This window comes from Podarcis melisellensis, assembly GCF_964234715.1.
Source record: "Podarcis melisellensis genome assembly, chromosome: 7".
Lineage (NCBI taxonomy): Eukaryota > Metazoa > Chordata > Lepidosauria > Squamata > Lacertidae > Podarcis > Podarcis melisellensis.
In genome coordinates this window covers 46396150-46420469 of record NC_138539.1, presented here as the reverse complement: position 1 = coordinate 46420469, position 24320 = coordinate 46396150, and the positions used below count along the sequence as shown (strand labels likewise).

Sequence of the window (24320 nt, the reverse complement as noted above, 5' to 3'; positions counted from 1 at the left end):
TTTTGCCTCTGCCATTTGGAGAAGGAGTTTTACAACATCTACCTGCACTTACGTTGTAGTAGTATTTTCATCAAATAACTTCTAGGGATCTCAGATGAACCCACCACAGAAAAGATGTATCCTGATAGCAAAAAAAGGAAGGCGAAAGGCCAGATAATCCTAAATATGTTTCTGCTTGCTCCTGATCAGTGCCTGCTATATACTGTATGCATAGCAACGCGTGTATAAATTATCCTGTCAATTATGAAGAGTTTTTAACTGAATGAATCATCACTTATATTGCTTTATTATAGTCTGCTTCCCTCACTGCCAGGGAAGAAGGGGTGAATGAAGATCTACTTGAGCAACAAGGTGAGGAAGAAAGATCTACATTAGGATCCGCTGCCCCTGTGGATCTTGTTGCCTGAGGCAGTTGCCTCACCTTGCCTCACTGGTGGGCCAGTCATGCAACATTAATAAAATGGAGCATATTGTTGTGTTTGTATGCCAAATGCAGAAAATATACAGAGAATGCATGATAGCAGGAGCAGGTGATGCAAAAGGAATACCCTGGAGGAACATACACATGTGCAACAGAGATGCATTTGATGAATTACTCACAAGCATGTTCTCATTTAACAAGAATGCTTTGTATTTTTTTAAGTGTTTTAAGTTGACAAAGAAAAACAAAAGCAAGATATTAAAAAACGGGGGACCCACACTGGCAGCTCACATTGAGAATACAATACCTATCAGTACTTTCATCTGAAATCAAACATATGAGTCGATAGAAGCCCTCCAAATGTTCAGCTCCATGCTAGATTGGCTTTTTTTTTTAAGGTGAAGTCTTCACTGCGTGGAGGACGGTGGGTGTTTATCCTTCCAGGCTCGAAGCATAACATGTAACAGGAATGTTAATGTGTAGCTTATAATATGCAACTGTATATAGGGCTTCTGCACGCCCGAAGCACAATGCACACGCTGGCGCTGGCTACTGTATATGCACTCTGGAAGGGAGATGCACCCGCCGCGCTTGCAAGAGTCTGCAAGCAACAGATCACACGATCCACTTCAGGAGGAAAAGAAGAAGAAAGCTCCTCCCTGTTCCTGCCGACGCCGCCACTGCCACTAATTAGCCCGGGTCGTTTTACATCGCAGCAGGGTGGAATGCTGGGCGCGCGCTCGAGAGAGAGAGAATACCGTGGCCTCCCGCCCCCACCCCCACTCCTCGTCACGTGCGCCTCACCTCTCCCCCCCCCGCCTCCCCCTGCTAGTTGGTGGCTTCGTCGCGCAAGAGAGCGAGGGGGCGCGAGAGCGGGAATTTCCGCCGGGCGCGCGCGCTCGCTCGCGTGCGTCACCCCCCCCCCCCGCCTCCTCCTCCGGCGCCGCGCGCTGGCTGCGTTTCCAGCCCATTCAGTTCATTCAACCGCCGCCTCGAGCGCCCGGTGGCTGGTCCTCGCCCTCGCCCAAGCTTCTCTCGCTCTCCTGCCTCCATCCCACGGAGGGCGGACAGTCAAGGTAGGCAAGGAGGGGCAGCCCCCCTGACCTCCTCGCCAAGGCAGCCTCGGGGAACCGGGCGGCTTCGAGGGGCCACCACGTCCCCGTCTCTCCCCCCACCCCGCCCCGCCACTTCCTCTCCAGCTCCGCGTCTGGTCCTGAGGAGGCTCTGCTGCTGCTGCTGCTTCTGCATCCTTCCTCCCCTCCTTCGCCCGCGCGCACCACGCGCCCCTTCCCAGCGTCGCCTTCGCGCCTGGGTCCCTCACCCCAACCAGACGCCGGAGGAGCTCCGGACTCGCGGCTGCCTCCACAGCTGCGCACGGAGGAGGAGGAGGAGGAGGGAGTCCCACCGAGGTCACAGGGCGCAGCCGCGCGCCTCTCCTCTCTTTCTGGTCCCCACCCCCCTCCCCCTGCTTCCAGATAGATGGTGAGGGAGAAGCCCGTTTCCCTTGGCCTCGCGAGCCCTGTTTGCTTGCTTGCTTGCTTGCCAGTGCATCGGGGAAAAGGAAGCTGGTGGTAGGAGGTGACCCACGATCAATGCCGGCTGTGGTGCCTTCCAGCAGAGAGGGAGGGGTGGGGGTGTAATCTTCCACTGTTTTGTAGCATGCATTGTACGGGGTTTTTTTATTGTCATCAGGGCAGGTTTACTCAAGAGCAGCCACTGAAAGCAAGCATGCAGGTTTTTAGCGGCCCCAGATTGCAATCCTTTACATAGGGTTTGCAGCCCATTGACTTCAATGGGATGTAAAGTAAAACTGAGTATATCTGGCTTTTGGTTTTCTTGAATTCATGTGCTTTGGTTGCTTGGGTTCTGGATGTAGCTGTCTGCTCTCTGATTCAAACCTATGGTTGTAGTGCCTATGATGCATGTAGCTCAGTGGGTTGTTAATGCTTCTGTGACCGTTAATGTATGTTGTGAGCTGGGACTCTTGTTGAACTGCTACTTGAATGAATGAATGACTGAATGAATACATAATGTTGAAATCATGCTGAAGTCTTGGTTGAGATTACCATGAAAGCCTGGCACATTATTTATGAATTTGCAACTGCTATCATGTGCTAAGACTTAATCGTACGATACCAAATGCCTAGCAAATCTTCTAAAATCTTATGCTGTTAAGTCTAAAACAGCATTTTTTAAAATAAAAAAGTAGAACCATGTGTTTTAGTCTGAGATGTCGTAAATATTGACATATTTTATGTCTTTCTTTAGCAATGGCGTATGTTAAAGAAAACTGTCTGATATGTTTACGCACAGTGTTAGGTCATGTTTTACTTTTACTTTTACTTCTGATAATAGGAGGTACAGCCACATATCTATATGAACGTACTCTTGGGTCTCTGCCTGATTGCCAGAGCAATCCAAACACATGGCAGGTAGCAATGGAGCAGTGTAGCTACCGCCACATCCAGAGCCCCATCATTCAAGTTGGCCTATGCAGAATGTGGAGGGGGAGTCACAAACTGTTCCAGGGCACGCCAACCTGGACTTGATGTAGCAATCTGGCCTGAATTGGACCCGGTGCCATCAAATGATAGTAGTGGAGCTGGTTTGGGATTCAGTGGCTCCCAGGCTGGCTGAGCCCTTTCTCTGGGGCACCCTGTTTTGGAACATTCTGCAGACTACCATTGGTAGAAAGCTTTCCAACAGGTGGAACAGGGATATCTGTACCAGCTGAGTAAAGCTAGACTACCATTGGTAGAAAGCTTTCCAACAGGTGGAACAGGGATATCTGTACCAGCTGAGTAAAGCCTGATGGAGCTGGTCTAGTCTGGGCTTTCACCCCCCTGTAGTAGATTGCAGATTTGGGTTAGTGCATTACTTATTCATGGGGGGGGGTGACATTTAGGATCCTTTCTAATGAGCTAAAGCCCCCAAATTTGATATATATGTAGAAGTAAGACATCCTGATTACTAGAAATATCTGAAAAGGGAACACTTGTACACCTCTCTTTGAAAACTGGAGGCTAAAAATGCACCCCAGATTGTTAAGGTATTTCCAGACAACCTGAAAATGTAGAATTTGGCACACAGATAGCCTGAGGTATTTGAATTACTTGGAAAGTCTAATAAGAAGATATTTGCACAACTCTTCCTAAAAAGAGAAACTGTGTGTGTGTCACTAGATGGTTAAAGCATTAACAGTGTGTGTGTGGGGGGCTTCTTAAAAAGGTATATAATGCTCAGAACACCTCATGAATACAAAAACCTGAAAATGAAAACATACACCTACTATTCAAAATAGGATATAAAGTTTGCCTTCTAATAGGGACCAACATTTTAACAAATTTAGTCTGCATATGCACCTTGGAGCTGTGGAACTTCCATTGCTTCTTCAGGTTTGATTTGGGGAAGTTCAACAAAACACATCTGTACTTGCACAGTCAAAACTTAATTTGTGAGTTCTTTAAAGTCCATTTGTTGGTTCTTTGTGCCACCATGTTGCCAACAACCTGGCCTTTCCGCAGCACTTCTTTACATCACCCCATGACAGTCTCGCAAGTTCATGTTGTGAGGTTTGAATTTCTGATTGTAATAAAAGGTGGTTAAGTGATTTTTCCTGTGCTGTCTTAGGCAGAAGTTAATCCTATTGAATTCAGCGAGACTAACTGACAAGTGGGAGTGTGTAGGATAATGGACTTACTGGTTTGTAAAATTTCCATCATGCCTGTTGCCATAAAATAGTCTCAAAGTGACTTACAATAGTAATAGAATAGCCCCATTATCAGTCTTAAGATACTTTGATGAAGACACATTGCATTATTTTCAGCGCAACATTGTCTGATGCTTGTTAAGAATATAAGACTTGTCTTCTTGAATCAGATTAAATTTCCATCTTATCTTGCACTCTGTCTTTAGCATTGCAATGATGCTGAATGAAATACACATACCCTATTGTCCTCCCCTCCCCCTAAGTTTGGTAATCAAATGTACCGTACATTGCCCCTGGATAATAAATTTTCATTCTTTGTTATTGTTAGTGAACTTCTGTGAGAAATGATGCTGATTAGTAGAGTTCTCTTTGTTATCTCTAGGATATGGACACAGGGATTGGAAGTCCCAATACATGCTGGAGTTTCAGATGTCTTAAGCACTCATTACTGCTGATGTAAAGCTGCCTGTTGATCAGTTCTTCATTATGAAGGGCTGAAACAGATATGTTATTCACACAATTAGTAATTCCCACTTCATGACTTCCATTAAAAAAAACCAAAAACCACATAGTTGCTAATTATATAAGTAAAATCACATTTACTTTGGTGCTTTTGTGGATCAGAGATATAAAACCTTGTTTATTTCTTGAGTCCTAAAGAGGAGAGAGACCATTTAAGGCTACACAGTAAAAGGATGCACATTGGTTAGCTCTTTCTAGATGAAATAATAGGACAAAACACACAAGGGTTTAGTCAGTAAGGCAAAAGAAATTTCAAAACGCATGTGCATCTGTTTTATTTGTCCTGCAATGTTAAATGAAAACAGGCAACAATTGTGCTTGATTAGTTCTATTACAATACCCAAATTCAAGCTCATGTTTCTAGAATATGGCTTGATTGCTGACTTCAGACAATCTGGTTGTCCTACTTCTCCAACAGGCACACAGAGACTGCAATCCTGTGAACCCTTTGTATGGGGTAAGCATTATTGACCACATTGGAATTCTGAGTAAAGATGCATAGGATCACATATTAGTCTGCGACACCCCCAAGCTCCTGGAAAATAGGTAAGAGGAAAGTTTTGGGAGAGCTAACTTAAGAAATTCCACATTTTGGAAGCCTCCCATATAAAAGCTGCCATGATTCTTGCCTCCTGAATCTGAACCTATGGAGGCCTTGAATGTTGTGACCTTATGGGATGAAATGGGGTGGCCACCATAGTATGGCATAGGTATATCACAATATATGTGCTTTGGTGCAGTGGTAGAATGCTCTTTCCCATGGTATCTGATCCTGGATAACCCACCAATTACCTTGCTAGAAAACTGGTTGACACTGTTATTGGATGAGATGCTTCCCACAAGTAAAAACAATTCAGGGTAAGAGATGGAACATCATAAACACAGACCTCCTAAAAATATGTTTAGACAAGATCCTTTCTCTGGACATTAACATGGCTTCAGAAGCAGTGGACTCTGGGATGTCTGCCATATCCATACGATCATTGGCTTCCTGAGCTTCATGACAGAAAAAGAGAAGGGTTAGTGGAAACAACTAGAAAACATATACCAAGAAAATACATGAGGCTAGCGTGTGTTGGGAAGTCAGCACCCTGATGAGCTCAGATGTTGTCAATTGACTGTTGTCATTCAAAGGTATAAGCACCTGTGGAGATGCTGGCTTAGTTATGCCAGAAGGATGAGAATTAAACAGTTTGCTACACTGTGAGTGGGACGCGGGTGGCGCTGTGCGTTAAACCACAGAGCCTAGGACTTGCCGATCAAAAGGTCTGCGGTTTGAATCCCCATGACGGGGTGAGTTCCTGTTGCTTGGTTCCTGCTCGTAGCAGTTCGAAAGCACATCAAAGTACAAGTAGATAAATAGGTACCACTCTGGTGGGAAGGTAAACGTCATTTCCATGCGCTGCTCTGGTTCGCCAGAAGCGGCTTAGTCATGCTGGCCACATGACCTGGAAGCTGTACACCGAATAAAGCGAGATGAGCGCCGCAACCCCAGAGTCGGCCACGACTGGACCTAATGGTCAGGGGTCCCTTTACCTTTTACACTGTGAGTAAGCGAGGTGAGTCTGAATGGGAATGGATGATGCTAGGGGGAAGAGGAGTCTGGTTTGTGCTCTCTCTCCATCTGGTTTGTGCTCTCTCTCCATCTCCCTCCCTCTCTCTCTTCCCACTAATTCACCTTGCCTTCTGGGCACATTTACTTCACCCATAGCATTTGTCAAGAAAGTACAGCTGACAGATAGAGGAGATTAGATCTCTGGTGTTTATGGCACAATGAGATGGGATTACAAGTGTTAAAAATTAACATGTTTTGTTATTGAAAGCCCTTCACAAGCTACCTAGAAGTGAAATAATGAAATGTGCTCAACACATGGGCTGAGACAAATGTCTTCTAATAAAAACTTTGGCATAAGAGGGACCTTTTGGGGGCCCTTCAATCTTTACCGGTAAAACCCTTACTATGGTTGTGCTCTACAGCCCCATTAGTTGCCACTTTGGTGCCATATTTTGTTTGAAAAATGAGCCCCTTTATCCTAATAGCAGCTAATCAGATTTGGCTGTGCGATTATGTTGATGTTGGTGGCAAAGGAAGCTAGTTTAGAATGTGGGCATTGTTTAGTTTGCCTTTGGTGATGTCACAGTTGCCAAATCTGACTGGCTGCGTGATGTTACAAGGAAGTAGAAAAAGGAGATTTTTGAATTTTAAAAAATGATGCCCAGCCATTCAAGGCTGTGGAGAAGCAGCTCACAACGTATTGCTGCTGTCCACCAAATGCCAGATATATGGGCTTGTGGGTTGCTTGACATGTGTATCAGGAAGTGCACCTTCTCTCTGCAGTCCATGAAAAAATCTCCTTAACAATGAGTTGGGGTATACACAAGTTATTGACCCTTTTCCCATGCATTACTTGAACTACCTAATTAGACCGCAGAAGGGTTGGTTTGTTGTTTTTGTTTACATGCTGCATTTGTTTATTTGGTGCTATCACAGTGATAACAGCAATCTAACAGCAATCACCCTGGCAATACCTTGAGGTTCTGGTACAGCAAAGCGGTAATAACATTCAAAATGTATTTGCAGTGGTAAATAGCACGGAATCCTTCCCCTGACTGCAAATTATGGTGAAATTATCATAGTGATATTAAGCAACTTTATTTAAAACACTTCAGTGTTTGGTGCTGTTTAGTGTTCTGTTGCTTGGTTTTATTGTGTGCACCTGCTTTTTTCTATGTAACCTACCCTTGAAACACCTGGTGATTAAGGACGGGAAAGAAATAGTATTAAGTAAAGGAATAAATAGCTTGACTAGGGTTTATTATAGACAGAGGAACTAGTTGAAATAGGTGGCCAGGGAATTTTCAATGTTTTCAAGAAATGTAACAACATTGCAAAAAAAGGAAAAGAAGTTGTTTCTTTTGGACTGCTGCTTGTAAGATGGTAACAAAGAAATAGCTTAAAGTATTCAAATTTCATGCAAGTGAATCTACATGTATCTGCAATGTTCTATAACACTACCACCAGCAGCATATACAAGAAGAAAGCTAGAAAGAAAAGAAAGACTTGCATTTTTTAAAACAAGGATTAAGAAATATACAAACTTTCTAAGTTTTAGTCAGAAGCAACTTTTTGGACATCTGAACACCTGGGGTGTGTGAGAGTTTCCCTATTACAGTGGTACCTCGAGTTAAGTACTTAATTCGTTCCAGAGGTCTGTTCTTAACCTGAAACTGTTCTTAACCTGCAGCACCACTTTAGCTAGTGGGGCCTCCTGCTGCCGCCGCGCTGCTGGAGCATGATTTCTGTTCTCATCCTGAAGCAAAGTTCTTAACCCGAGGTACTATTTATGGGTGAGCGGAGTCTGTAACCTGAAGTGTATGTAACCTGAGGTACCACTGTATTGACAAGGGCTTTGCATTATGAGAATACAATAATTAAATTGTTTATACCAGTCTGGTATTTTACCACTCGCCTAGTGCAGAAACACAAGGCACTGCCAGAAGAGGAGCAGAGTGTTGTTTCTCTTCTGGCAGCCCGCGGGCCACTCACCTGCATATAATTCATTTGCTACAGCACCCAGGTCAAAGACAAGAGTGATACATGCAAGGCAGCTTCTCTTCCAGACCCCACTGCCTACCTGTCCTTTTGTCTGCTTCTTTCCTTCACCTTCATCCCAGCCCCCTTCAGTTAGATATCTGAGCTCATACCTTGCATTTTGTGACTGGACTGATTGATCTGTGATTCCATCCCAGTGCTCCACTCTTCCTGTTATTCCAGCTGCACTGTGCATAGCAGCTGACAGCAGTTGACCTATCCCTTTACAGTGTGGGCACACCCATGGCCATGCACCCTGCTCCCACATTTGGACTATGGGCCAGATATGAAAAACAAAAGCTAACACGAAACCAGGTAGAATAATGTCTGGGGGAAGCCAGAGAAAGCTGTGGGCGCACAGAAAGAAAACCTCTTTCTTCCTGTTGGCCTGTGTTATGTCCTGAAGTGAGCAAGCATGCATCTCCTGCTTTCACCTGCCCACTGACGGAATGCAGTCTGCAAATTCAGAAAAAGGCATGTGCTAAGCAGGCCTGGGATTAAGTCCGATAGGAGAAATCACATGGTAAATAGAATGAAACTAATATCATGTGACTCGGAATGCAACATCATTGCCTATCACTGTAAACAGAGCATGACTGGTTATCTCTAGCAGTGAAGGACAGCTGGGAAAGCCCATATAGTAAAGATACCACACACAGGCTTTCTTGAGATGAGTTGTTTTTAAACTGCACTACTATTCTGTAAGAAAGCTGAGGAAACATTTTCAAACCTTTTTATTGTAGAAAGAAATACTAGTAGCAGTCTGTTCTTATGTTAAGTGGTGCTTTAACATTGAATAAGCATTTAGGTTTTTGACACACACACACATACTGGTTTACTAAAATAAAATAAAAATATTAATTTGGCATAGAGTCAGTCTGTAACTCTTATTCCATTATTCAGTGGCTTCATCAGAGTGTTGTACATTCTGCCATGGTACAACAATATCAACTGCATATATATATATATATATATATATATATATATATGTTTTCGTAGATTTTCACGGGTACAGGAATGCAGGTTTTGGTGTCCTCGGGTGTCTTCCCGTGTAAAAGTTGGGGTGTCTAGGCGACGTTTCGACGAGGTCTCACTCGTCATCTTCAGGCTGGTGCTGAAGATGACGAGTGAGACCTCGTCGAAACGTCGCCTAGACACCCCAACTTTTACACGGGAAGACACCCGAGGACACCAAAACCTGCATATATATATATATATATACGCTTTATTGGTTAGCAATTTACGTATGCTTGCTCTGCTACTTGCTGCATATTTAACTATTACTTCATCCTAGCTTTTCATTACTTGACATTCCATAAAAGCACTTAATATGGAATGCCATTTTAATCATCTGAAAATGGAATTTTGTTTATTTTATGCAGCACACATGCACTCACATGCAAAGTAACCCGTTGTGTACAACAATCCAAGCTGGTTATTAGGTCATTTTAGAAACTGATTACTGAGGTACCGTCAGATAAAAGAACAAAACTAGAACAGTAATAAATATCTAGTTCATATAACTGGAACCAAAATTTTAAGGACTGGGCTACAGGATCATACCATCCTCCCACCTTCTGTCCATTTTCCCCTGCCCTCCTTCCTAGTTTCATCATTAGATGCTCCTAAACTTAGGACTAGTTCACACATGTATGTAGTTTTCTGGATTCATCTACACTTCATTAGTAAACAGTTGCTGATAGGCAACTGAACGTTTGAGCTATAGAGATTTATTAGTGACGTTTATCAATTCCTAGAACTGTAGAAGCTGGAAACTGAGATACTGAATATGGCATATAAAGATAAGCTGTGTGTGGGGATCATGGTCTAGAAAAGCTTCTTACACTTTTATGCTAGTGACTTGGAGAACTTTGGAATTTTCTTATGTGCAACCATGACTACCTTTTACCTTTTGCCTAAATTTTGATTAATCGTTTCAATCAATTTCTTCTTTGCAGCCTTAAATTATGAATTACGTGGGGCAGCTTGCAGGCCAAGTTCTGGTGACTGTTAAGGAACTATACAAAGGAATCAATCAGGCGACGCTCTCAGGATGCATTGATGTAATTGTAGTTCGGCAACAAGATGGCACATACCTTTGCTCCCCATTCCATGTCCGATTTGGAAAGCTTGGTGTCTTACGTTCGAAGGAGAAAGTTGTGAGTATCATGAATGATGGAGACCTTGTAATGAAAACTATTCTGCAGTTTCGTCTATATAAATCTATTTTTGGAAGGGGGAAGAAAGCTGTAAAGGGGAATGGATGCATTTGAGACTTGATACAGGATGACTTGATTTAAATCAAATTTCCTACTGATACTGCATTTCTCAAACAATGGTGCAGATCTGAAATCTAAGCCACTCTAATTTATGACTAAATAGAGTATTATTAACCTTGTTGTTTCATTAGTACAACAAAGACTTGCATCTCTTGTTGCGTGCTATATATTTTGCATGCATTTCTCTTTTTAACCTACAGAGGAGGGGGATGTCTTTAAATTGGGCTGATCTTATGACTAGCAGCCATGAGAGTTTGTGAGGTTAAGTATGAAAATATAGGAACTGTTGACAGCAAATGCCATACATTCATTTGGATTTTGTCTGTCTGAATCTACTGTTACTCAATTTCACTGGGAAACCAGTGCCTTCATAGTAATGGGAGTTCTAGTAGAGAGGGAGGAAAACTTTTCTGTCCACTTTCTCTACACTATGCACAGTTTTATAAACCTCTCTCCTATGCTTCTCCTTTGCCATTTTTCTAAAATAAAAAGCTTTAAATAGTCAACTTTCCTCAGGCCCCTGATAATGTTAGTTGCTCCTTTCTTTGTCTTGTCCAGCTGTACAAAATCATCCTTCAGAAGAGAAAACCACAACTGTGCACGGCATTCCAAGTGTGGCCACACCATATATTTATACAAAGGCATTATGATACTGGCAGTTTGATTTTCAGCCTCTCTTTTTTAATAATCTCTAGCTTTGGTGGGTTTTATTGTGGGGTATGGAAACTTCTCACTCAGCAGACATGAGTGGATGTTTTCATTGAGCTATCCATAATGATCCCTGGTTTTCTTGGTTAGTTGCTGCTAGTTCTGGCGTAAAATGAATGAATCTCCTTAGTCATGTTTAGGAACTCTAGTGAAATGGACAATGAGTCAGTGTTGTTGCTCCGGATGAGCTACTCAGGAAGGTGACAAGGAATGAGTGCTTTGTCATAGATTCAGCATTAGGTGACTCTGTCCCTGCAGATCACATTTGGCCTTGGGCAGCTAGGTTGCAGCTGGGCCAAACAGCTGCTGATACATGATACAGCAATGGTCACAAACCTGGATTACTTTAAAATTCATGGATTTAAAATTCATGGAGGATAAGGCTTCCAATAGCTATTAAACATGATTGCTGTGTACTACCTCCAGCATCCAAGACTGCATGCCTCTGCATACCAGTAGCACAAGTAGGGAGAGTGCTTTTGCTCTCATGTCCTACTTAATAGACTTACCATAGGTACCTAGCTGGCCACTGTGAGAACAGCAAGATGGGGCTTGACCTTAGCCAGCAGAACTCTTCTTAACTTCATTCTTGCCCAGTCTCACTGGTTCATATGAGGTATGATGCAACCTGCTTCTTTCTCACCTCTCTCAGCTTTGATGAAGGAAGTGGCTGTAGTTGCTCTTTCCTGCCTTTCTCAGTTTCTGTAACATGTGTTGGTTTATGCTGGTGGGGTTGTTACCTTCTTCCAACTTCACAAAGTTTAGATATACTGGGTCAGCTTGTCACAGGTAATGCATGCTCTGATCAAAGTGGGTAGACAAGTACTAGAGAGTATGTTGATCATTCAGTCTTTACCCATTTCTCTCAAAGATTAGAGGGGTGGGATGGATAACGTAAAGAGGCAAAATATATTTTAATTTTTGTGTGTATTCTCATTTTCAAATTCTGAAAGGGTATTGTGTGTTCCACAGATTGATATTGAAATTAACGGAGAAGCAGTTGATCTTCATATGAAATTGGGTGATAATGGCGAAGCTTTCTTTGTGCAGGAAACAGAAGAAAAATTTGTAAGTAGCATAATTTAACATCCATGTCTATTCTGACATTCTGTTGTAGCTGTACATATTTTATGTAGTAGGGAGGAAATTGTGTATTGGGAAATAAGGATTTCATATAATTAAGCATTTTGAATTTAGGGGCCAGGTGTTTCTTTTCCTCACTTTTTGGACGTACATGAGTGAATACTGACATTCCTATTTAAGTGACAATGAAAAGTCTTAGGTATGTCTGTTGAGTTTCTGAACATTACAAAAAAGGATCTGGAATTACCGGCATTTACATGGGAATTCATACATTCACTGTGATTTCAATATGCTAATTTAGTATAAATTCCAATATAATTCCAATATAGTGAATATTGTAATAGTTTAGTAGTGCATACATAATGTATGTAACTGTTATTCTTTCACAAATCATTTTTTTTTTTTTTTAGGAAAGAGTTCCTGCACATCTTGCAACATCCCCAATACCTACAGAAGACCAGTTCTTCAAAGAAACGGATGATCACTTGCTGAAATCGGGTGACAATGAACGGATGTGTCTAAGCTCAGAAATACTACAGATTGTGGAAGCAGAGCCTTTTTTTCCCTCTGGGGCAGTGAAGAAGAAAAAGCGAAGGAAAAGAAAATGTAAACAAGATGCCAAGAAGGAAGATCAGATCTCGGCTCCTGGAACTGAGGAAGGCTTTGAAATGGAAATTAGCTCAGATGATGAGAGAAGTATTCTGCCTCTGAGGTAAAGTTTTTAAAACTACCTTCTTATTTGGCTAACCTGTTGAAATATAAAAAGCTCAGTAATTATATTTGTTTTATATTTGGCAACAGTGTGAAATCCTACCAGAAAAAAATCCCCCAGCTGTTTAAATGTTCAACTACTTAATATTTGGAAATTCAGATTTGGAGTTTGTAATAACTTATAACTACTTATAAATCAGAAAAGCAGATAATAAACTAGGGGGTGGTCTTTAGTAAGAAATATGCTGATATGGCAACTGAATGTTCTAGTCACACAGTCAGGCACTGATAATTACCCATTCGGGTTGTATTTCTAATGTATTTCTAAAGCAAATACCTGCAATAAAATATATAATTTTAACCTGTATCTAAATTGCATTACGTAAGTTTTTAATTTGTAAAGCATTACTTTTGAGAACACTCAAACCCCATTTCTCAATCGGAAAATGCTGGAGGCTTTCTAATTTGTAAGTCATTAAATATGTTTGTAATTTTTTCCCCGAGCAAGTGTTGGTTGTGGTGTACGAGTGCATGCACACACGCAACAAACTAGATAATCATGAAGGGTGAGACCCACAAAGAAAACACAGTCTGTCATATGAATAGGGAAGTCAGCACCAGAGTTAATGTGATCTAGTTCTCATGGTTTTCTATCCAGCCTCCATCATAACATACTACATACTATTACACATACTATTACATACTTCAGCCACTTTCTTCCAAGAAGCAAAGGCTCTTTAATCCTTCCAAGCATGTGTACAATAGTGAACAGCTTTGGCATTCAACAAAAAGGAGAGATCTTCCAAAGCTCCTGTTGCTGTTTACTCTGGGAGAAATGGAGTTAGAGCCCTTGGCTTGTGAGTCAGTGGGGCTGGATCTCCAGGCTTTGCTCAAATCAGAATATGGACCATGTTGAAAAGTTGCTTACGGGATCTATTGGTTTCTCCTCAAGTTGCTTGGAACTCTTCAGTTAAAATACATCACCAGGGTTGTTTCTGTGAGCCCCCTCTTGAATATACTCTCATCTCCACAGGAACCCATCAGATTCTCCACCAAAGGATGAGGAGTATAAAGAATCATTGATTTACCACGCAAAGGACCATTACCCTTTATCAGATGGAGACTGGTCTCCTTTGGAGAAGTAGGTCACTTTCATGTGTCACTCTTTTTAATGTAATGAACGGTGGTGTTACAGCACATCTGGGCAAACCCTGGCTCCTATGGGACTCTCCAGGGTATTCCCTGTGATCTCTGGGACGGAGAAGGAGAAGATCTGGGCTCCTCACTCACATCTGTGGGTTTTTCCAGGCTGAGGATCCAGAGCAAACTGGGGAGGGAGGGAGGCAGGAGCAGAGCAGGCTGGTAGCAGTTGGAGGCTAGGCATCCCAAGGGAAGATTGACTGGCAGGGAGAGAACACTGAATGATGGAAAGCGAGGAAGAGAGTTGGGGAGAGAGAAGGGGTGGTTGGTGGTGGTGGTGGGGAATGTGTGCACCACAAAGCATGCATGAGAGAGAAGGAAAAAGCAAAAAAAGGGTTGTTTCCCCCCAGCTTTGGCCCCAACCACTGCTGATATGTCTCTCCCCCCTGGCACCACATGCATTGCACATGCCCCCATGGGAATGTTGCTCTTGACTCAGAACAGATTGCCTACTTTTGTAATAGAGATCAATACTTCTTGTGAGGCTTTTCTGGCATAAACATTACATTAGGCATAACACTGGACTATTGAAACATGGGCAATACTTCTGTGGCTTGCCATGTTTCTATGGATAGTGCACCCTGGCAGTTAATTTAAGCTGTCCTCGCCCCAACCTCTGATACTAGACATTTTCCAGAACCTCTTACCTTAATAACACCTGGAACTTCCATGTGGTATTAACTCTATAGACACTTTTCTTCAAATCAGCTGAGAAGAACTAGGGCTTCTTTGCTGTGTAACTGACCAAGTAAATTATGTGGGGAAGGGGTAGAATGGCAATAGAAATGAGGGTGATCTATGATCACAATGGAAAAGTCAGTGGATTTTTGCCTGCCATCTATCTCCTTGATTTGAACGTATGTCTTGAAAACTGCTTCCTTTCAAGAGAAAAAAAAGTAGGCTGCAAATGGACCAAGAAATCTAACTTGGTTTTGCAGGTTTCCATAAATATACTTGAATCACACACCATGCTTTGATTGGGAGTCCTGGATGTGCTTACATGAGTACATACTTGTCTTAGGTTGAAAATGTGCTCAGTCATTTTTGTTTTAAGCCTGCAGAATAGGAATATATTGTTGAGAGAGAGAACTTGCAACTATAATTATTTTGCCTTGTGAGAATAGTTATGTTGAAAATGTCTAAAAAAAAACCATATGAAGAAATCTGTTTAGAATGGCCAACATTAACTACTTTATTGTGATTTTTAGTTTTCTTCTCCTGTTGCCTCACAGTCTGAAAGCCCAACTTGGCTTTCTGTATAAGTGAAGCTTTGTTAAACTGGAGAAAACAGTCCTTGAAAAGATCTGAACAACTCATGCCTTGAAACACAATATCTTTGTTTTATTTTGACAGCCCATTTAGCCAGCCAACTTGTCCTAAAAGTGATTCAGAACTTGAAGTTAAGCCTACGGAGAGCTTACTCCGAGCAGAGTCTCACATTGAATGGACGTGGGGAGGGTTCCCAGAATCTACCAAGGTAAAGTTATTTGCAAATACAGGTTTTTGGAGGGAAGGTTTTGATAATGTCGTGAGATTTTCTTTTATAGGTTAAAAAGTAGCACTATTATGGAGACTGTTCCAATAGAAATAGCACGAAGGTAGCTCCCTCTTGTGGTTCATTGTTGGTACTTCTCTAAAAGGAGGCGAACTTTCAGCATAGGCTGTGATTGACCACAGGAATCTTACATGGCTCCTGCTGCAGAATTTTGTGAATTTTGTGCAGTCTAATGGTTAGTGTTACAATGTAAAAACACCTACATTATTAACACTTAGTGGTGTGTGGATCATGGGCAGCTAGTGTTGGATTTTGTGTCACATTTGATGATAGTTTGCAGTCCAGATAAATCATTTTCCTATTCTGCCTTGAAAGTCCAGATTTTTAATTTTTTTTTAAAAAAATAATATAGAAACTGCAATCAACCATTCATTTCATGGATGAGTGCTGTTAGGAGGCACTGCCATATTTTGTATCCAGCGTGCATTATGGAAAAATGTAAATCAGTTTATATTTTTGTATGCGATGTGTTTCCTGTTCTCGGTATTCTGAAAAGTGCTTCCTTTTCTTATGGTTGACTGTGCCTAAGTGGCTTGGGTACCCTTGTTAATGAAGGTTAAACCTGTGTCGCAAGTGGCCTATTCCGACAGACAAGTATTGGCATCAATGTCTAGTTCATTGTGAATTGGATGGATTTTATCCCCAAAAGTGCTTTGCAAATGTGTCACAGAATGATTTTTTAATATGTATTTACCACCTGGAAGAGCTCTACTGGATTTTGCTATATGAGGAGATGCAGTGGTGTCACAAAAGTGAGCACACTGTGCCACCATCACGATCACAAAATACGCACAATATTTTGTTCTTCCTTGTGTTCAGTCATAGTCTATCTGAAATTTGCTTGGGAGCAATCCTGTCATTAGCCATTCCATTGTGAAACTCTAGATTCAACAGCAGTGCCAGGCCTGTCAGCTGGAAACTGAGAAGAAACCTCTAGAGCATTTAGGCATCCATCAGATTCCATCTGTCTCCAAGGGTGGGGCATCATAATAGCTCCTCCCGCTACCTACTGACAAACTGAGCTTCACCAGAATGTGGTGTGACCATGGCCATTGTTATTAACAGCCATGGTTTGCTCAGCACCCTGCTCTCAACTCTCACCAGTGACTCCTAGAAGCTGTCAGCATGTGATAGCAGCCACACCCTCAGAAACAGCTTGGACTGGCTGTCTAAACCAGGAGAGGATAGCCAAAGGGTCTTGGACCCTTGATGAGTTAGGAACTTCCCTGCATGCCAAAACGGGCTCTAGTGGATTGAGTGGACAACACCAATAGTGAATCCAGCTGTCAGGAAGATGCACATGCTATAGAGGTGCAGAGGGGAAGTTGGCCCATCTAGGAGAAGGAAAACTCTCTGATCCTAAGCCTCTGCTGCTTTGTGTGATTTCTTGGGAGAAGAAAAGGCTAAGGAGTAAACCCTACTCTAAAGTGGAGTCCCTAAGACACTTGAATGGTGTCTTGTACACCTCCTTCAGCCAAGCTGGTGCCAAACATACTGCTCTCAATTCCTTTGGACCACATCAGCAAGGCTGAGAGAGGGATCTTGTTGTCTGGGCAGCCCAGGACCTCCATACACATTGCCCAAGCTTGCACCCTGAGGAGGGCACTTTGATGCTGCTAATGCAGCAGTTTGACTTCACCCCCAGACTTCACTCCATGGTCTCTCTAGACAGATGGATGTCAACAACTTGACCACAGCATTATAAGAAGGTCCCTAATGCTTGGGAGTGTGTAAGTTTTGTGGAGTGATTTGCAAGGCTGCATTAATGTACAAACAATTGGTATTTCTTTCCACGTTTGTCTATCAACTATGCTGCCCATTGACATTGCAGAGACTTGTCTTATATTTGGAAAATCAGGTGCAGTAAGGATGCCAAAACTTCAGATGAGGTGGACTTCTATTGATCTAACACAAACACACTTCTGAATTGTGGAGGAGGGTGGGACACAAGTTTTATTGAAATGCTAAATTAGAACCACTTTAAGCTGTTGGAACTGAATCATGCCGATGATGAATGAGATCAAAGCATTATTGTTTTAAAATGATGCTTTTCTTTTCAGATAAGCAAGAAGGAAAAATTGGAACATCCCAGAACAGTTACGATCACTCCATCAGAGAAGACGCATTTCAGGGTAATATCCAGCAGTGATGTAGCTGAAGATGGAATTTTGGTGAATGATTCTGTTTGTACAGTAGTAAAGCCTGAACCAAGAACACACCATCTACTTAAGGAGCTAGATATTAAAGAGAGACTTGCTTCTACAGCCACAGAACCAATTTTGGACATTCTGCAAGGTTCATTGGCATTAGATTCTGATAGTCTTCCCAGTCCATTGATAGATTCTCCGACAGAAACTAAACCACCAGCAAAACTTGATTCCCCATCAAAGAAAAAAGGTAACATATTTTTAATTACCTGATAAAGTGTTGACATACTTTCTCTTTTACCCCAGATTCCACATATTTAACCATTTTTCAAGAGATAAGTAACAAATATGTTTGCTAGTCCTGCTTGCAGCTGTTCATGTAGAATAATACTGTAGTATAAATAGCTTAAAATTTCTGGTTCATACACAAAGTTTTAAGTTTCACAAATAAAGCTTAAATCATTTATGTTACTTCATCTGTAATGCAGATGATAAAATTACATTATGTAAAATGTTATTTGGATTCATAATAATGATAATAATTTATTTTTTATACCATGCCCACTTGGCTTCCAACAAAACATTAAAATACAGAAGTCTGTCAAACATTAAAAACTTCCCTAAACAGGGCTGCCTTCAGATCTTTTCGGGGGGGGGGGTTCTCTCTTGTCTTTTAGCAAATATATTTAAACAGCTTAAATGGTCTGAAAGCCAATTTCAGCAGAATGGGTAAAAGTGCCCCTAAGAGTAGCTTGTATTGTAATTATGTAACTGGAGGGAAGTTCAGAGAAGAGGACTTGAGTGTGTCTTCCTCTCCCTTACAGCTTGCTGTGCCCCTCCAAAAGTCTCTCTAGAGGAACATAGGAAGCTGCCTTATACCGCCGAGTCAAGACTATTGGTCAGTGTAGCTCAGTATTGTCCACATTGACTGGCAGCATCACCCCAGGGTTTCAGACAAGTCTCTCTCCCAACCCTTCCTGGAGATGCTGGTGGTTGAAGCTGGGACCTTCTCAGGACAAAGCAGATGTTCTTCCACTGAAATATGGCCCTTCCCTGTAGAGCAGTGTTGGCCAAAGTTGGCCCTTCAGTTGTTTTTGGACTACAACTCCCATCATCCCTAGCTAACAGGACCAGTGGTCAGGCATGATGGGAATTGTAGTCCCAAAGCAGCTGGAGGGCCAAGTTTGGCCAACACTGCTGTAGAGGAATGGAAACGGGATATAGGAGACTCCTAGGATAGGAAGGAATTCAGTGGAGACATCTTGCATGGCTCTTTGATTAACTTTTAACGGGAAGCAACTTTTATGTGGAGTCTGCAGTCTGCTTTAAAATACATTTGTTAATTGTTCTAAATGAATACTGGTGGTTTTTTTTAAGGGATACATAAGAGAAGTCATCACCAAGGACCCGATGACATATATTTGGATGACCTGACAGCTTTGGAACCTGAAGTTGCTGCTCTTTATTTTCCCAAAAGGTATTTCCTAATTGACAACACACAGATAATTGACAGAACACACAGATATTTCACAGTAAAACATGCAAGTAATGTGTATTTCTTTAAATCAATCATTGTTCCCCTGTTTGATTTCCCTTTTTCATGTAAGAGAAAAGTCTTAAAAATAAGATAGTTGTAAAAACTTTAATCTGCTCCCTGCCACCACCTCTTACTCAGCCACACAGAACTAATCTATTCTTGTCAGTTAAAACATTATAAACGCGTTATAAGCATGTGACACCAGAGGGTGCTGTAGAGCAATGTAAAATCGTCAGTGTAAAATTTCATTGAGAGCTCTATAATGGGCTTTTTAAAAAAGCGCTTTTACAATCCAACGCAGCTGCTAGGGCATATAATGGAGAAGTGGTTGCCAAGCCCCTTTCTAGTTTAATTTTCCCATGTTAACAATTGTACTTTGAAAGCCAAGCCCCCCTAATCACTTTTCTGAGACTTTTTAAAAAGAGCCCTGGTGGGTGCTGTTGTCAACAGAGCACAGTGTGTCGCAGGAACTTGACAGAAAGACTGCTTTTTCTCTCACTCTTCCCTCAAACCTCTCATTTACAGGCCAGTCCTAACATGAGTCAGTCTGCCTGGCTGCTCGCCTTGTCCCTCCGCACTGCCCACCAGCCAGCTTGGGACATGGGAAAGGAGCCTGCCACTGTCAGCGTTCCGGAGTCTCTGTTAGCTTCTCTTATGCTGCGTGTGCTGAAAGCTGTGGGGTGGAAGTCCCTGAGCACTGGTTCTCTTGCAGCGTGCCAGAACACAGCAGAAGCCAACAACCATATCTGGAAGTGCTGGCAGCAGGCACTGCATTGGAGGCTCCTGGCAACCTTTATTAATCAAAATTACATTATCTTCAGAGGCGCAGGGAAACTGAGGGGGAAACTGCAGTATGTGGGGACAGCCAGGGGGAGCTAGACAGGGTGGAACCTATTCTGCCACTTGCTGCCTGTTGATACTGCACAAATGTGACACAAGTCTCCTCCTCCTCCAATATTTTAAGTTGGTTTATCATTGGTTGGTTGGGGGAGAGGGTGGGGGGTCTTTTTTCAGTCCAAGGACCATATTCCCTTGTGGGTAGTCTTACAGTGTTGGACAGGGGGAGGGGGGGAAACAGGCAGAGCAATGAATATAACCTTAAATTCCTACAATATGCTACATTTCAGCCACATGTCAGGGGACTCAGTACACATGTACATCTTTTTTCATCTTCCACACAGCCAAAAAAGAGGCATCTCCACTCTTTAAGGACACATTCAGCCAGGCAAAAGCACTCTAGGGTGTGGGTGAGGGATGTGGCTTGGAGAGGAGCAGGGCCTTGGAAGTCTTGGAAGCCGGATAGAGATGCGTCTGTCCTCTGATCCTGAGGCTTCTCTCCTGTTATAATGGATAGAATTGGTGTGTGGGTGTGTATATATCTGTGTTTTACAGAGAATGTGTCATGCCTAAACTATGTAACCGTTCTGTCTCTCTCTCCTTTCCACACATAGCATGTAATTTACGTACAGGGCATTGTTCATGCTACGGTGATAATCTCCAGCTTATGTTATCCTGTGATTTCCTGTCAATGGGGAGGGCTGCCTAAGAATACTTTGGCTGCACTTTGCTCCAGGCCTATTTAACGTAACCCTGGGATGGTTTTATGATTATTGCTGAGTCATGCTGAGTTACATATTGGTTGGATTTTTAACACATCACTGCCATGCTTGTCTATATTTGGTGTTGATATTGTGCTAAAAGCCAATTGCAGAAAGTCAGCATGTGTTGAAAAAGGAGAAAAAACCTACTTCATTGTGCGCTGTGCCAGAACTGGAGCTGACTCAGGGCAAAGTGGCTTTCTGGCAGCAGCTCATGCTGCAGAGATGGCAGAGATAAGTTATGACTTGAGAAGGAGGGCACTTGAGATAGCTTCATGGAGGAAAAGCCTAAGAACTGCATAACTTAACCATGGAGCTTCCATGTTCAGAAGCGGTACATTTCTGATCATCAAATAGGTGGAGGAAAACAAGGTAATGGCTGTGGTCATGCCTTTCTTGCCATCTGAGTGGCCCTTGATGGAGGGAGCGGTTCACCAAAAGGGCTGCTTACATTCTTACAACATTATCAACATTAAAAAATAGCAACAGCAACAAGCTATGAACACTTTTCAGAAATTTCTTATGGATAATCAACTGTACAGTATATCCATGTTTGTATATAAAAACCGTATATTTTGGGAGACAGATACGTTTCTGAAGTCTAACAGCTGCCTGCTGTGTCAGACTAATTTGCTTTTGCATACGAAGTTTTCCTTATTCTGAGATTCATTGTGTTTTATCATGTTGTGACCTGCCCTGGAGTACTATGGGTACTATGTGAGCGCAACGAATCACATGCAAATGTTTTGCTTTTCTTGTCTTCAGTGACTCTGATCCAGGTACCAGACAATGGCTGGAGTCTGACACGCTGTCAGGTTCTCAGTCGCCACAATCGGTGGGAAGTGCTGCTGCAGATAGTGGTACAGAGTGTATGTCTGATTCTGCAATGGACTTGCCTGATGTCACATTATCCCTTTGTGGAGGTCTTAGTGAAAATGGGGAGATATCAAAAGGTATGTAATAATCAGCCTTGTTTTTAATAAACTCTTGAAGTCTGTATTTTATATAACTTTGCCCTATAGGAAGCACTTATCTCAGTGCGCAGGATCAAATGATAACATATGTGCCACCATGTGTTTTTCTAAAGCTAGGCAGGAAGCTGTCTTCCCGAGTGTAATTTCCTGCTGAGATGCAGCATATGTCAAATGCCAGGCCATATCTGCTATTGGCTGTTTTGTGGAAGTCCTGCTTTCAATGTAACAGAGAGCTTCAAAACCCTGTGAAGTGCTTTAAGAACTTGCCGTTGCTATGATTGTTGCTCAGTTTGATTGAGATATGAGGGTTGGGGAGCTCTGTGGAACCAGAGGAGGCTGCATTGGGTTGGATGGAGGGTTGAGTGAAAAGCAGGGGCCCATGTCTGCATTAGCAGAAGTGGTTTCCACTTGTGCACAAACACCGTTAGTACAAGACAGCTGGGCAAGTAAGTATTGAAAGAAACCTGTGTTCCAGACTTACTTTTGCACTTTTAGCATGGTTATCAGGGAACTGGTGCTAAGCAGATGTGCATGTAGGGCAGTCAGGAAGTTTGGAAGCAAATGGTGCTACATAGAAAACAAACTGCCATTTTAATAAGCGGAAGTTCACCACTGAACTTCTTTGGAATTGCTTTATTGACATTTAAAAAGCAGCAGATTAACCACTGACATCTGGCTTCTTAGTATCTTGACTTTGAATTATTCCACATGTTAACCATGGATATACAAAGCATGAGTAAAAAGTAAGAGATGCCCCCAGAAATTGCTTCCTTGTAGCAATAGCTCCTCTTGGTCCACCACACTATATTCTGCATAAAGTAGAAATGGCAGTGTTGGACCACAACACAGTGTGCAAGCTTTTGAGTTCTACAGAACTCTTAATCAGGCTGCACATAGGCTCCAGACAAATTGCAGGTCCAGGTTGATCCAGGAGTTGTCCAGAGCAGATCAAAGCAGCCCTTGATCACCTGGAGTTGGATCCAGGTGATCTGGGGCTTTGAGTGGGGGTGGGGAGTCAGGCAACCACATGCTTAATCAGGATTTTACACCCTCATTTAATGAAGATGCATCCATTTGAAAAAATCATAAATCTTTTATACAAGAAGGGCTAGGTTAAGCGAATAAGGGGAAACAAACATGCTTTAATTATCTGATAAAATGTCATTGTGTTGCAGAAAAATTCATGGAGCATATCATTACGTACCATGAATTTGCTGAAAACCCAGGACTCATAGACAATCCTAATTTGGTAATACGAATATACAACAGGTAACATTCCTCAAATCTCCTAATTTTCCTATGCTATTTAATAATAATTTTGTCTGGTTCATCTGTATTGTAGCTGTCATTCTATTCTATTGTCCTTCTTTAAAATTTAAAACCCACCTTCTGTGAGTAATTCTTGCCTGTTAGCAGCATATAATGTAGAATTCATACCAAACTTTTTTAGCGCTGCCGTGAGGCTGTTTTATGTTTACAATAAAGAGTATGTGGCATATTCATCATGCTGTGCATTTTGTAATATCCATAATGAGTAACTTTTTCTATATAAACAGGTATTATAATTGGGCATTGGCTGCTCCCATGATTCTCAGCTTGCAGGTGTTCCATAAGAGCTTGCCACAGGTAATCTAATACCAGCAAATACTCAGAAACATATTAAACTAGGCTATCCATTTTGGGCCACAGAAGCAGAGTAGAGTGGCAGAGGCACTGTCCCCTACTTTTCCAAGGCTTCTCATGGCAGAGTTATGGGGGAAGCAAAGCATAGTAATTCGGGTATTTGGGATGTCTCCTAGCTTTGTGAAGGAAAAGCATGAGCCTGTCAAACAGTTGTGTGAGAAACACTAGTATGCTGCTCCCAAGTTCCAAGGTACAACACTTCTGCTACTGTGGTTTGGTCCCCACCCCTCCTAATCCAGCAATTTTTCTAATGAGCTGGGAAGGAGGCATCTGCTAAGGCAGAGCACTCCATAAGAAATTGTTGGCAGGTTTTAGTTTCCCAAGGGTGTCCTGCAATACAGCCTTAATGGAACTTGGGCCAGGCAGTGGTAGCTGTAGTGAGCTGTTCTCTGAGATAGCCTTTTTACCATAGGGAGAAGCCGTTCCATGAAGAGAGTACAGCTCTCCCATAACTTAATTGTGCTGAACTAAGTACATTCCTGCATAGTCATGATGGAAGCACATAAACATTTCAGAGATTTAGCATAACCAAGCAATGGATAAGCACACATGAGATACCATTATACATGTTAGAACCAGATGGCAACCTTGTAGTTGTACG

The 24320-nt window shown here is 42.2% G+C and overlaps 1 protein-coding gene and 1 long non-coding RNA gene across 2 annotated transcripts in view; one reads left to right on the top strand and one right to left on the bottom strand.

The window, feature by feature from the left end:
* Positions 1-1341: 1341 nt before the first annotated feature.
* LPIN2 (lipin 2) overlaps positions 1342-24320 on the top strand; it is a 35207-nt gene continuing 12228 nt past the window's right edge. The window contains exons 1-11 of the mRNA XM_081918068.1: positions 1342-1497; positions 10203-10403; positions 12204-12299; positions 12725-13026; positions 14059-14166; positions 15579-15702; positions 17841-18177; positions 19305-19404; positions 21828-22015; positions 23212-23305; positions 23593-23662. Coding sequence (XP_081774194.1) covers positions 10212-10403; positions 12204-12299; positions 12725-13026; positions 14059-14166; positions 15579-15702; positions 17841-18177; positions 19305-19404; positions 21828-22015; positions 23212-23305; positions 23593-23662 — 1611 coding nt within the window. The 5' untranslated portion in view covers positions 1342-1497; positions 10203-10211. The remainder of the gene's footprint in view (positions 1498-10202; positions 10404-12203; positions 12300-12724; positions 13027-14058; positions 14167-15578; positions 15703-17840; positions 18178-19304; positions 19405-21827; positions 22016-23211; positions 23306-23592; positions 23663-24320) is intronic.
* LOC309373708 lies at positions 4284-8822 on the bottom strand. Its single transcript, XR_014170144.1, has 3 exons — positions 8358-8822; positions 5540-5648; positions 4284-4624 (listed from the first exon to the last, which is right to left on the bottom strand). It is a non-coding gene; the product is annotated as an uncharacterized lncRNA (long non-coding RNA).